General features: G+C 51.7%; 1 protein-coding gene and 1 long non-coding RNA gene across 7 annotated transcripts in view; one reads left to right on the top strand and one right to left on the bottom strand.

Moving 5' to 3' along the window:
- Window positions 1-182: 182 nt before the first annotated feature.
- On the top strand, window positions 183-11,614 carry LOC311587633. Its single transcript, XR_014775922.1, has 3 exons — window positions 183-467; window positions 1,299-1,679; window positions 9,792-11,614. It is a non-coding gene; the product is annotated as an uncharacterized lncRNA (long non-coding RNA).
- Window positions 11,615-12,962: 1,348 nt separating this feature from the next.
- Window positions 12,963-14,540, bottom strand: part of SH2B2 (SH2B adaptor protein 2) — a 32,804-nt gene continuing 31,226 nt past the window's right edge. For all 6 annotated transcript variants that reach the window (XM_084764605.1, XM_084764607.1, XM_084764608.1 and 3 more), the window contains one exon: window positions 12,963-14,361. In XM_084764605.1, coding sequence (XP_084620731.1) covers window positions 14,036-14,361 — 326 coding nt within the window. In that variant the 3' untranslated portion in view covers window positions 12,963-14,035. The remainder of the gene's footprint in view (window positions 14,362-14,540) is intronic.

Below are 14,540 nucleotides of genomic sequence, written 5' to 3'. Positions count from 1 at the left end.
CTTACCCCCCCCCCCCGTCACCCAGTGTCATAGATTTTGTTTGTTTGTTTATTTTTGGTAGCTCAGGCTGGCCTCGAACTCACAAACATCTGCTTGCCTGCCTCCCACACCCAACTTATAATCTCTTTTTGTAAGACAGCACAAAAACATAACAACTCTTGGGACAGACCGGATCTCCTTGAACACTCTGAAAGTACAGTGCCGCCAGTCGAGGCTGAATGTATGAGTCTGTCTTTCTTTCTTGGTTTTTCGAGACTGGGTTTCTCAGTGTAGCCTTGGCTTACTTAGACTCCCTTTGTAGATCAGGCTGGCCTCGAACTCACAACGATCGGCCTGCCTCTGCCTCCCAAGTGCTGGGATTAAAGGCCTGCGCCACCACGCCCGACTGGAGTCTGTCTTAGAATAAAGAAAGCTGCCACTGCAGCCAGGAGCTGGCCAGGAATTAACTTCAAGGCCTTCACTTGGAGGTGACTATAATTTCCACAGTAGTGGAGAAGGACGGGATTGAGGCTGTCCGGCAGTGGACAGTCTGGATGGCCATGTGTGAGGCACCGGGGTACCCCGATAATAAAAGATGCCGTGTGGTGGGTGGCCTCTTCAGAAAACAGAATAATCGTGCAGTAAGTCCCCCTGAGGAGTTGCCAAATTCCCAGAACAAAAGATGGGTCTTTTTTTGTTTTGTTTTTTTGTAACCCTTTAGGGGCAGCAGAAAGTTTCACAGCATGTGATTCAGTTCAGCACAGCACACTGAATGTGACAAAACGCACAGAACAGCAAGATGCCATAAATCAAGAGCTGCCAACTCACAGCACTGACTGATTCTGAACTCTGCCCCAGAGAGGGCTGCTGGGAGGCATGCCTGACTCAGGCCACGGGAGAGTGCCTAAAGGCGCAAGCCTACGTTCTAATAATCCCCAGGGGCACCAAAAAACCAGCAATAAAAAAAGAAAAACATCCGTCTGAGCACAGCAGCACACACCTGTGATCTGAGTATTTAGGAGACAGAGGCGGAGGGACAGGGAGTTCAAAGCCAGCTGGGGCTACATCTCAAGACCCTGTCTGAAAAAATTAAGGGGCGCTGGTCATGGTGGCAGGCACGTTTAATCCCTCTGAGCAATTGGGATTATGGTTGTTCGCAGGAAGTGGGTGTTAGGAAGGGTTGCTAAGGGGTTTCAGATTCTAGAAGGTGATTTGGGGGAGGGTTTCAGTAAGCGTGCTTTTATTTAGGACGAGATGTCATTAGGGAGTGGGGCCAATTCTCTAATTATATTTTTAAATAATAATATTATTATTTACAGTACTGGAATTGGACCCTCCTCCTCCTTTTCTCCTCCAATCCTGACTAAACAGAGAAGGAATTGACACTCACAGGCAAGCTGCTTGGCTCAGGATCACAGACTCATGGAGGGCGTGAGTCATGACAAAAGTCATTGTGGATGGGTTGAGATCCCGGGAAGGCTTTTTACATGGTACCCCCTCAAGGCAGAAGTCAGATTTGAGATTATGTTCCATGGTGCCAGGCCACCTTTTCTTCATCCCTGGATGCCTCGCAGGATTTGGGCCTAGAATACTACATACGACCACCAGAGGGCGGTAAAGTGTCACCCAGACCCCCGCTGGCCCTGGAAATCCATCCACACAATGCTGCCGGCGGCTGAAAACTGAGACCAGGGAACCCAGTGAGTAAGGTCTAAATGTGAGGAGGCCAAGGAGTGTTGGTGCACCCTGGAATCCCAGCAGTTGGGAAGTAGGTTCAGAGGGATCAGGAAGTCAAGGCCAACCTTAGCCACAAAGTGAGCTTTGGGCCAGCCGGAACTACAAGAGACACCGTCTCAAAAATAATAAAACGAAAGGCAGTGAGGAGTAGAAGGAAGTCGTGTGCCCGGCCTGGAAGGGAGCCTGTGGTGGAGGCGACTGGTGATAAACATTTCAGACGTGCTTGGCTGCAAGGCTAGTGTGTCTTCCGATGCTCCCTTCTAGGGTTTTCCACTCTGAGGCCTGGCCTGCTTTAGAGCAAAACAGCAGGGAAAGTGCCACCTAGGGAAGTCCTGGGATCTGCTCTGGATCCGAAGCGCCGAAAGATAGAATCACCAGTGGAAAAAGCATTTAAAACCCATCAGGGGCTGGAGAGACGGTGGCTCAGCAGTTAAGAGCACTAACTGCTCAGTTCCAAGCATCCGCATGTTGACTCGCAATATCTGTTACTTCAGTTCCAGGGGATACGGCGCCCTTTTCTGATCCATAAACACCTATGCAGGCAAAATAGCTAGACATTATTAACTATGTGTCTCTGTGTCTCTGTGCAGAGATGCACACGTGAGTGCAGGTGCCAGCAGAGGCCACGGGTGTCAGGTTCCCTGAAGCTGGAACCTACAGCAGGCAGCTGCGAGCCTCCAGACATGGATGCTTGGAACTGAACTTGGGTCCTCTCCTCTCCAACAGCCCATGAGCTCACCTGCTACGTGAACCCTCCAGCCCCCCTGCGCTATGTTCTAATTCAGCCTTCTAACAGCACTAGGCAACCCCGTGCCTTGGCTAAACTCTATGTTCTGAGCTCTACTTCCTCCCTTGCAGCCAGCTGCCTTCATCTCTCCTTTGTCAGCGTCCCAGGGGCAAACACGAGCCAGTTATACATCATTGATCTCCCTCTTGTCATTCAGCTTCATGTAGGTCTGTCCCCAGGGACAGGTCAAAACTGCAGAAAGCAGAAGTTGACGTGTGGTCGGGACATTATGAGACATGAGACGGGGGCCCAGGGGTGGGGCATCTCTGCTCTATTATTGGAGCTGTGAGGGGGCGTGTGCATTTGTGTGTGTCTACTTTTTGTTTTTTGTTAGTACCAGGGGTTGAACCCAGGAGTCTCACAGATGTTATATAAATGCTGTACCACTGTATAAATGTCCCCAATGCAGGAGACTAGGCAGGTACTCTACCACTGAGCTACACACCCAGCCTCTACCAGAATACTTGCCTAGAATCCCCCTGTGAGGGGCTATGAGTGTGGCTCAGTGGTAAAGCACCTGCCTAGAATCCCCCAGTGAGGGTCTGTGGATGTGGCTCAGTGGTAGAGCCCCTGCCTAGAATCCCCCAGTGAGGGGCTGGGGTGTGGCTCAGTGGTAGAGCACCTGCCTAGAATCCCCCAGTGAGGGGCTGTGGGTGTGGCTCAGTGGTAGAGCACCTGCCTAGAATTCCCCAGTGAGGGTCTGTGGGTGTGGCTCAGTGATAGAGCAGCTGCCTAGAATCCCCCAGTGAGGGGCTGGGGTGTGGCTCAGTGGTAGAGCACCTGCCTAGAATCCCCCAGTGAGGAGCTGGGGCTGGCTCAGAGGCATAGTGCATGCAGTACCACATGCTAGGCCCTGGGTTCCATTCCCAGCACTGAAAGGAAAATAGGAGGAGAATGAGCAAAACATACCCCAGTACATTATAAAAATTCACATCATGGCTAGGTGTGGTGGCGCACGCCTCTAATCCCAGCACTTGGGAGGCAGAGGCAGGTAGATTGCTATGAGTTCAAGGCCAGCCTGGTCTACAAAGTGAGTCCAGGACAGCCAAGGCTAACACAGAGAGACCTTTTCTCAAAATAAATAAATAAATAAATAAATAAATAAAAGATTAACATCATAGAGAGTTTATGCATGGACCACAGTGGACAAGCCTTTATCCTAGGTGCATTGTGATGGGCGTGCTCTGACCTGAAAGGGCATCAAGATACTGCCTGAAAGTTCACTGCCTCATCCTTTAGTTCTTAGCTGTGATGGTTTCTCCGATGCTCCTAGATTGTAATTCCTTGGACAGCAGTGAGGAGTGCTGGTCGGGAGGTTTGCGCTGTATCCCTGGGGGGCTAGGCTTGATAGTTTTCTTTTCATTAGACTGAAGTACATTTGCTGTTTTCATTTATTGCTGTCATTATTCCATGTTAGTCTAGTTTGTTGCAGTTTTGGCTTGTAGGAGCCCTTCAAACACACTCCTGTGGGGGTAGAGAGAGAGAGGGAGAGAGAGAGAGAGAGACAGACAGACAGAGAGAGACAGAGAGACAGAGAGACAGAGAGAGACAGACAGAGAGAGACAGAGAGACAGAGACAGAGAGAGACAGAGAGACAGAGAGAGACAGAGAGAGAGAGAGAGAGAGAGAGAGAGAGAGAGAGAAAGAGGGAGCGCTTTACAAAGAAAAGGAGGAGGCGAGCCGGCAAGATGGTTTAATGTAAAAATACTTGCTGCCAAGATTGTTAAACTGAATTCAATCCCTAGGCTGTACACTGTGGGAAGAGAGACCTGACTTCCAGAAATTTTCTTCTGTGTATTTGTGTACTGTCACACACACACACACACACACACACACACACACACACACACACACCGGGGGGGGGGGGGTTGCTTAAAAAAAAGATTCAATTATTTATACAGTGTTCTGTCCACATGTGAGCCAGCAGGCCAGAAGAGGGCTCCACCATGTGGTTGCTGGGAATTGAACTCAGGACCTCTGGAAGAGCAGCCAGTGCTCTGAGCTGTCTCTCCAGCCTGAGTGGTGGCATATTATTATAATCCCAGCACTGGGGATGTCAAAACAGGATGATAAGGGAGTTCAAAGACAGTCTTGGCTATATGAGATGGCCTCTCAAAATCAAACAAGCCGGGCATGGTGATTTGACACACTCCTCTAATCTCAGCACTTGGGAGGCAGAGGCATGTGGGAGCACCGTGAGTTTGAGGCCAGTCTGGTCTACAAAGTGAGTCTAAGACAGCCAAGGCTACACAGAGAAACCCTGTCTTGAGAGGGGGAAAAAAAAAAAGAAACAAAAACACAAACCAAGAAAGAAAGTGGGGCCAGTAAGAGGGAGAAAAAAGGATTCATTTGGCTTCATAGTTGAGGAGCCAGAAGATCTAGAGACCCCCTCTTGTGATGGCTTTCATGTAGACAGTGCCTTAAAATGGACAGAATGTCACGAAAGATGGGGAATTTGTGTCTGTGTTTAATGTAGCTCAGGCTGTCCTGGAACTCATGACCCTATTGTCTCAGCCGCCTAAGTGCCGGGGATACACGGGTGCACCACGCACCAACCCTCAGATCCATTTGTGACTCAGAGTCATTCAAGGGTGTCCAGCAAACAATGATGAAATAATCAGCTCTTTTTAGATTCAGGCTGTTTTGTTGTTTACATAAAGGACAGAAATAAGATCCCCAGGAGGACGGTCATGAGGAAGAACCTGTGTGAGGGGCCAGGCCCGGAACCCGGCACTAGGGAGGTAGAAGTTCAAGGTCATGCCCAGATACATAGTGAGTTCAAGGTCAGCCTAGGCTACGTGAGGCTCTGTCTCAAAATGAGAGACAGACAGACAGACAGACAGAGACAGACAGACAGACAGACAGACAGACGGGGTCGGTGGGGGGGTGGAGGAGTTGGGGGGAGGGAGGGAGGGCAAGCAGACACTAATGAGGACAAGGGGTGGGAACCTTCCTGGAAGAGAGGAGGATCCTGGGAGGTTTTCTGCCCTCTGGAAAGCCAGAGCTCTCTGCCTAGCCTCAGGCCTCCCAAGGTTAAGCTCCGTCCTTAAAGGCAATAGACTTGTGTGGTGGCCAGGGTGTGTCAGGGGAAACGGTTCCCTTACAAGGATTAAGACTTCTCACTTCTCTTCCTTCCCTGCACCCTTACTGGCTAGGGGCAGAAGGGAGGATGGAAAGGTGTGAGATGGCACCTTGTTCAGTCCTGGGTCCCGCTCCCACTAAACACTAGAGCTGACTTCCTGACTTGCTAGGACTTGCTCGGTCCTTCAGGGATGCCATGCTGGGTCTCCCTGAGGAACATCTGGTGATGGAACCCTCAAGATCCTCTCCCAATGTAGCCCTTCCTATCTTGACTTCACTGGTGACCTTAGCTTTTTCAGACATGAGACAGAGCGTAGTGCTCTTCCTAGGCTGCAGGACTGTGTCTAGCTCGCCAGCATATTAAAGCATATTAAAGCAGATCAGCCTGATCACAGTTCTCCTTCCTCTTCTCCAAGTGCTCATCTGTTCTGGGGGATTCTAGGCAGGTGCTCTACCCCTGAGCCACACCCCAGCCTCTCACTGGGGGATTCTAGGCAGGTGCTGTACCACTGAGCCACACCCCAGCCTCTCACTGGGGGATTCTAGGCAGGGGCTCTACCCCTGAGCCACACCCCAGCCTCTCACTGGGGGATTCTAGGCAGGGGCTTTACCCCTGAGCCACACCCCAGCCCCTCACTGGGGGATTCTAGGCAGGTGCTGTACTGTTGAGCTACATGCCTAGTCTTTGCATTCTTTCACTGTTAGTGCTTGAAGCAAGCTGGGTGCCAGATCAGCCTGCATCCTTCCTTGTTGAGTCCTGTACTTGTTCACTTGGCTCTGGAACTTCTCGCTGTAAAGTATTTCCCTTTATTTCCTTCCTGTTTTGAGACAAGATCTTGACACACAGCTCAGGCTATAGCCCGAACCTCCAGAGCCTTCAGCTTTAGCGTCATGATGGCTGAATGAGCCAGTGCTTGCGTTCTCAACTGTCTCCTTGATTGTGTCACTTACGGTGAAAATATCTATCGTCTTTTTTATCTTTGTCCCCAACTAGGTTTTTGTTGTTTGCTTCTTCAAGAGAGGTTTTCATCAGGTCCAGGTCCAAATTTTCTATGCAACGGGGACTGACCTTGAACTCCTTCCAACTCCCTAAGTGCTGGGATTTCCTGCCTCAGCCTTGTCATAGCAGCTGGGGCTGCGGTGTATAATTGTTCCTAGATTTCTTTTAGTCATTGAAAAGTGTGCAACAGGGGCTGTAGAGATGACTCAGGGCCAAGATCTCTTGCGGCTCAATCACGAGGACCTGAGTTCAGATTCTACCGTCCACATCAGATGACTCACAGATTCCCTTAACTCCAGCTCCAAGGGATGTCAGGTTACTCTACTCTGGCCTCTGTCATCATCTGCAAACACTGATGGACACACACACACACACACACACAACACACACACACACACACACACACACACACACACACACACACACGAGCACACTGATCCGTGTATACAGATGGCATAAATCAAATCATAGAAAGGAAGTTGTAGCTGTGCGGTGGTGGCGCACGCCTTTGATCTTGGCACTCAGGAGGCAGAGGCAGGAGGACCTCTGTGAGTTTGAGGCCAGCCTGGTCTACAAAATGAGTTCCTGGACAGTCAAGGCTACACAGAGAAACCATGTCTCCAAAAACCGAGAGAGACGTCAAGAGAGGTTACGAGGTTCATGACTGTGACCTTAGAGCTGGGGCAGCCGCAGCAGGAGGATCGCCGCCAGCCTGAGGCTAGCCACAGTTACAGAGTGGGTTACAGATCTGCTTGGGATAAAGTGAGACCCTACCACATAAAACAACAAAAATAAGAACCCCAAAACCAATAATAATAAAGTGAAAGTACGTACTAGACACCTATGCTCACCACCTGAGATTTCACCCTGTAGTTTTTCATCACCCACAGTCAAATGTGGTTACGGGAAATTACGGGGCCAGCAAGATGGCTCAGTGACTAAAGGTGCTTGCTGCCAGGGTTGATGACTTAGGTTTTATCCCAGAAGGAAGGAGAAAACTGATGCCTGCAGCTTCTGATAAGCACAACATGGCATGTGTGGCCCACACATCCACACATGAATAAATAATAATAACAACAACAATAACAAAAATCCAGAAACAAAGAATGGGTCTAAAACTACTTTTTTAGTTTTTGTTTTGTTTTGGTTTTTGGAGACAAGATTTCTCTGTGTAGCCTTGCCTGTCCTGGACTCCCTTTGTAGACCAGGCTGGCCTTGAACTCACAGCGATCTGCCTGCCTCTGCCTCCCGAGTGCTGGGATTAAAGGCGTGCGCCACCACCGCCCGGTGTAGTTTTTGGTTTTTTGAAACAGGGTTTCTCTGAGTAGCTCTGGCTGTCTTGGACTCACTTTGTAGACCAGGCTGTCCTGGAACTCACAGAGATCCACCTGCCTCCGCCTCCCGAGTGCTGGGATTACAGGCGTGTGCCACCACTGCCCAGCTTGTTCTGAGTGATAGTCTGAGGTGGGATCCCCTGCGGTGTGATTCTGCCTCATTTGGTTGTGAGTCTGCATAGGAGACCCGCGCTGTGGCAGGAACGGGGTGGGCATACCTGCCACCTCAGTTCTTGGGAGGTAGAGGCAGAAAGAAGCCTACATGGAAGTCATTCTCAGCTACACAGTGAGTCTGAGGCCACCCTGGGCTACCTAAGACCCTGTCTGGGGAAAGAGGGAAGGAGGGAGGGAGGGAGGGAGGGAGGGAGAGAGGGAGGGAGGGAGGGAGGGAGGGGAGAGAGACAGAGAGACTAAGTTTTATTATAACAATATGCTATTTTCTATTTTATTTTTAATAACTGCTAATCTCTCATTGTGCCTAATTAAACTTTTATTATGTTTAATTTATTTAGAGAGGAGTGCCCTTGTGCCACAGGGAATCTGTGGAGGACAGAGAACAATAGGAGCCAGCTTTCTTCTTCTACCATGTGGGTCCCGGGGACCGAACTCAGGTCACTGGGTTTGGCAGCAAGCACCTTCACCCACTGAACCATCTTGTCAGCCCTCGTTACTCATGACTTATAAGTTAAAATTTATCATATGTGTGTATGTATAGGAAATATATGTTATATCGAGGTCCAGGCTTTCAGGCACCTACCAAGGGCCTAGGCACGTGTCCCCAGAGACAGAAGAGGACAGTACAGCCTCTTACATTAATGACATTCATGGTGTTGTGTAACAGTCACCGCTGGCCATTTCAAAACCCTCTCATCGCCCCAGGCAGAAGCCTGGTAACCATTAAGCAACAACTGCCTCCCCCCTCAACTCCCTCAGAGCCTCACAGCCCCTCACCGGTTTCCTTTTTTCTTTCATTTGTTTTTTTTTTTTAATGTATAAAAATCACTTTATTGAGCCGGGCGTGGTGGTGCACGCCTTTAATCCCAGCACTCGGGAGGCAGAGGCAGGCGGATCGCTGTGAGTTCGAGGCCAGCCTGGTCTACAAAGTGAGTCCAGGACAGGCAAGGCTAACACAGAGAGACCTTGTCTCAAAAAAACAAAAATAAATAAATAAATAAATAAAATCACTTTATTGTAAAGAACAAGCAGCTTGATTAACAAAGCAGCAGATCTCTGAGTTATAGCCCAGCCAGGGCTACGCAGTGAACCTTGGGTACTACACTTTGACCAAGAATTACATTTAATGCATTTATTTACTGCACATACAAAAGCAAAACAAAAAACAAAAACAAAACAAAAAACCAAAACCAAACGAAAACAAAAAACAAAAAAAACCCAAGACCCAAAAACCCAAATCATTTGGGGGCTGGAGAATTGGCTCAGTGGTTAAGATGCACTGGCTGCATCTCTTGAGGACCCAGGTTCAAATCCCAGCACCTACATGGCAGCTCACAACTGTCAGTGACTCCAAGATTTGACAGCCTCATATAGACATCCATGCAGGCAAAACACCAATGCACATAAAATAAGGTGAATTAACTTAAAAATAAAATCCGTGACAGATTCAAAATCAGAAGAGCAATTAGCTTCCTGCGCTGTTTCCTGACCCTGTGTGCTTCCCTTGCCTCCCATGGGCCCTCACCACCTCATGTCCCCTTCTCTTGTCTTCCTCACTGTGTGCTCACACGGCGCTCACTCTACTCACATGTGTGCTTGTTCACACGTGTCAGCTACAGGCTAGGATCCATGTATGAGGGGGAGCATGTGTGTGTGGGTTTTTTTTTCCTGCAGTTTTTGATTCTATTTCTCTTTACAGACGAGCAGTCTTCCCATTTCACGTGTGCACCAGACTGTCATGATCTGGTCTCCTGCTGATAGACAATGAGGCTGGTGCCAGAGATCACCTGCCTCTGCCACCCCAAGTGCTGGAATTACAGACCCAGCTTAAAAATACTTATTTTAATTTTATGTGTATTTTGCCTGCCTGCGTGTGTTTGTGCACCACATGCATGCAGTACCTGAGTGAGCCAGAAGAGGGCACCAGATCCCCTGGAACTGAAGTTAAGAGAAGGTTGTGACTGGCCATGGGGGTGCTGGAAATCAAACCTGGATCCTCTGGGAAAGCAACCAGTACTCTTAAGCACTTGGTCATTTTCAAGCATTGCCCCCTGCCCCCATACAGCCTGCAGATAAGTAGCCCAGGCTGGCTTTGAACCTGTGATCTTTTTGCCTTTTGAGTGTTCCAATTACGTATATGCTTGACTTATTCTTTCTCTCTCTCTCAACCCCCTTGCCCTGACTCTTAATCCTTGCTCACTAGCTCTCTCCTTTCTGAGATACATCTGAGGTATCCAGGCTAGCCTCAAACTCACTATGCAGTTGAGGGTAACCCTGAACTTGTGATCTTCCTGCTTCCAGTTCCGAGTGTGAGACTACAGGCCTTTGCTGGCTGCTGTGGGTGGAACCCAAGGCTTTGTGTGCGGTAGGCAAAGCCTTCTCCCAACTGAACTACATCCCCTGACGTCAGCTCCCATTTCTACTGGGCACAGACACTCTGATCGCATTTTCTTTCAAACTAAACTCTCTGGCTTGGCATTTGGGGCCCTCTCCACCTGCTGCCCCTTGAACTTGCAGAGCCTCCCCCTCCCCCCCCAAAGCCAGTACCATTAGGCGGAGCACATGTGGTCCCAGGGCTCAGCCCCGCCCTCTGTGGTTGACCACCATGCTGCAATGGCTTGGTCTGGCTGGCTGCCCAGTTGTCCCATGGGCCTTGCCTGGCACACATCCAGGGATCTGAAATGCTCATTGAGGGGCAAATGAAGACACCGTAGAGATGGCCCTGCCAGCTGTGCCACTGCTTGGGGCCCCTGAAAGCAGTACTGTGAGTGACAGGCATAAGGGCCTGTCTTTGCCTTGGTGTCACACTACGTTAGAGTGAGTCTGTTACGGCTTGTCCTCTTTCTGCTGACTCCTAAGGACACCACAGGGGGCTGGAGAGAGACAGAGACAGAGACAGAGACATAGAGAGATATGGAGGGAGAGAGAGAGATGGAGAGAGACAGAGACAGACAGAGACAGAGAGACAGACAGAGTGAGACAGAGAGAGAGGCAGAGACAGACAGAGACAGAGACACACAGAGAGAGACAGAGACAGAGACAGAGGCTCCAGCTCTTGAGGAGGACCTGAGTTCAGTCCCCGACACCCAAGCAGGTGCCCCATAACCAGCAGTGACTCCAGCCCCAGGGAATTTGATTCCATCTTCTGGTCCTAGACATATGAACATAACCACCCCTACTCACATATACTTAAATAAAAATAAATCTTGGAGGGGGAAAAGGCCACAGGAAAAAGGGCCTGGACTTGTCCCTTCTTTCTCTTCTTTTTACAGCATTGGGGCTCAAACCCAGCACATTGCACATGCTAGTGCTCTCTGAGCCACACCCCAGCCCCTCACTGGGGGATTCTAGGCAGGTGCTCTACCACTGAGCCACACCCCAGCCCCTCACTGGGGGATTCTAGGCAGGGGCCCTACCACTGAGCCACACCCCAGCCCCTCACTGGGGGATTCTAGGCAGGGGCTCTACCACTGAGCCACACCCCAGCCCCTCACTGGGGGATTCTAGGCAGGGGCTCTACCACTGAACCACACCCCAGCCCCTCACTGGGGGATTCTAGGCAGGGGCCCTACCACTGAGCCACACCCCAGCCCCTCACTGGGGGATTCTAGGCAGGGGCTCTACCACTGAACCACATCCCAGCCCCTCACTGGGGGATTCTAGGCAGGGGCTCTACCTCTGAGCCACACCCCAGCCCCTCACTGGGGGATTCTAGGCAGGTGCTTTATCACTGAGCCACACCCCAGCCCCTCACTGGGGGATTCTAGGCAGGTGCTCTACCACTGACCACACCCCAGCCTCTCACTGGGGGATTCTAGGCAGGTGCTCTACCACTGAGCCACACCCCAGCCTCTCACTGGGGGATTCTAGGCAGGGGCTCTACCACTGAGCTCTCTAACCCTGGCCCTTTACTGCTCTCTCTCAGGCAGGCACCCTCTCTCGCTCTGTTATATTCTAGGCTCCAATCCTCCACACGTTTGCTCCACACCCCTTCTTCTCTCCAGGCAAGATGGAGGCTTGTCATTGGCTCAGTGCCGCCGGGCTCAAGCCACGACCAAACGCAGGCGTTGAAAGCTGACTTAGCACCGTGCTTGCACTCCTCCTTGCCTGTGCTTAGCAGTATGCACTGTCACTTCCTGGCAGCTGTGACAGCAAAGCCCTAGGGGCCGCCCCAGGGTACTCACTCACCCCTTATGGGAAAGCAGCTGTGGGTGCCTCAGCTGCTACTCTGGAGTTTTTGGCTGTTTGGGGGTCTGTGATGTCCATCGCTGGCTCAGGCCCTGGAAGGGCAGGGGGACCCTACTTCTTCGGGTCTGTCTGCAGAAGGAGAGATAAGCCATGGCTCCGCGGGATGAGGGTTTTTCCTCAGACATGACCATGTGAGCAAGCTGGGGACATCAGCTGTGGCTCCACTTGTGGGTGGACATGGGAGGCCCCTAGAGGCCACTTCTGAGTCATCTGCAATCAGGGCTGGGACACCCAGTGTCTCCTATTACTCAATCCCCCTAACAGGCTAAGGTGGGGAATTCTGTCCCGGCACCCAGTCCACCCTGGAAGGCCTTGGTTGACTTGCCCAATGACACCCTTACTGTCCTACCCAGGACTCAGCTCCTCACCGTGGCATACAAGCCACCCATCACGGCTTCCGCGAGCGTCTCCTCTCCCATCCCTGCCCTGTTGGTCAGGCCGGCCTCAACTTTGCCATTTAGCTGAGAATGGGTTTGAACATCTGATCCTCCTTTTTCCTCCTTCTGGAATGCCAGGCATGCACTACCACATCCTGTTTACGGGGGTGCTGGGGATGGAACCCAGGAAGCCGTGCAGCCTTGCATGTCACACTCTACCAATTGAGCCCGGTCTCCAGATCTGGTTTGTTTGTTTGTTTGTTTGTTTGTTTGGTTTTTCGAGACAGGGTTTCTCTGTGTAGCCTTGGCTGTCCTGGACTCGCTTTGTAGACCAGGCTGGCCTCGAACTCACAGCTATCCGCCTGCCTCTGCCTCCCGAGTGCTGGGATTAAAGGCGTGTACCACCAGGCCACCCGGTTCCAGCTCGTTTCATTCTTCAAATTACCTTTCTTTTTCAGTTACACTTAAATCCTCTCTTCAGTCCCTGCTGCCCCCGCCCCGCCCCCTCCCTGCTCTTTGTGAGTGGCTGTGTGGCAATTCCAGCTCCTGAGGGACCATTTCCTTCCCCGTGGCGATAGCCAAGTAGAATGACAACAGGAGGGCAGGGTGTAGTCCCTAAAACAGGCTCTTTAATAATGCTTGTCTTCACTGAAGAGCTTGGCTTCTCCTCCCAGCGGTGGGCTGAGGCTGGTGGGTGTGGCAGGCTGTCCTGGGCTAGGAGGACCACTGGTAGGCCCGCTTCATGGGAGTGGCTGAGCTGATCACAGCCTGGTCAGGCTATTGGGCATGTGACCCAACACTGGTGGGCAGGGCCTGAGGTCCTTAGGAATCAGTGGGTGGGCCTTCATCCGTAAGACCATGGGCAGGCATGCCTTGCTGCCCTTGGGCAAAGCAGGCAGCCAGTGGGTAGGTTGTGCCACTGCGGGGTTGTGGGAGTAACCAACCATTAGTGGCCAGGGCCTGAAGTCACCAAACGTGGCTAGTTGTCAGTGAGCTGCCTGCCACAGATTTGATGGACCTTATTGAAATAGCTGCTGATGGGCGTGGCCAACCACCAGTGGGTGGGGCTTGAAATTATTGGAGGGCTGTCATGGGCTTGATCGACCATGGATGTAGCTTTGGGCTGCCATAGATGGTCACAGTGGGCCCCTGGGGTCTGAAGTGGCTAGCTGGCCAGCTGTTTTGGGCACTGTGTCCAGCCATTGTTAGGTGTTGCTGACCATCATGGGCTAGTTAGGCTGTTGGTGGGCAGGACAGACCACAGGTGTTCTTGGCCTGCTGTGATGTGCGTGGCACCCATGCATAATAGGCGCAGCACCTAGTAAAAGGAGTACTGGTTCTCCACAGCGCGAGCGCGGCCCAGCGTGGCCTCTGTGGGCTCCTCGGTGGCTCCGGCGGAGGAAGCCTCTAGCAAGTGCTCTGCGCTGTTGCTGCGGCTGCGCACACTGAGTGGCCCCTCAGCCGGGCGCGGGGGCATGGACGTGGCTGAGGATGATGAGCCGGATGACGACGATGCTCCAGCGCCATTGGAGGGTGAGGTGGGTGGGCAGGTGGCAGTGGCCAGGCTGGAGAAGTAGTGCTGGCCAGCTGGCTCTGTCCAGCAGGAGGGGACTGGCGCAGCCGTGCTGGCAGCTGGTACTGGGTCTGCAATGAGAGGCCACGTTGCTCAGCATCCGGCCCTGGGCACCTGAACTCCAGCCTTCAAAGCGGGCCAGCGTCGAGAGGCGTGGGGGAACCAAGGGAGGGATGATGTGGTCCAGCCCTTCCCGGGAGTCAGTTGACAGTGTACACAGCCTTTCCAGGCTGGGCTAGGCATCCTACCA

The sequence above is a fragment of the Acomys minous genome (assembly GCF_964271855.1).
Source record: "Acomys minous genome assembly, chromosome: 16".
Classification (NCBI taxonomy): Eukaryota; Metazoa; Chordata; class Mammalia; order Rodentia; family Muridae; genus Acomys; species Acomys minous.
This window is presented reverse-complemented; position numbering and strand designations above follow the sequence as displayed.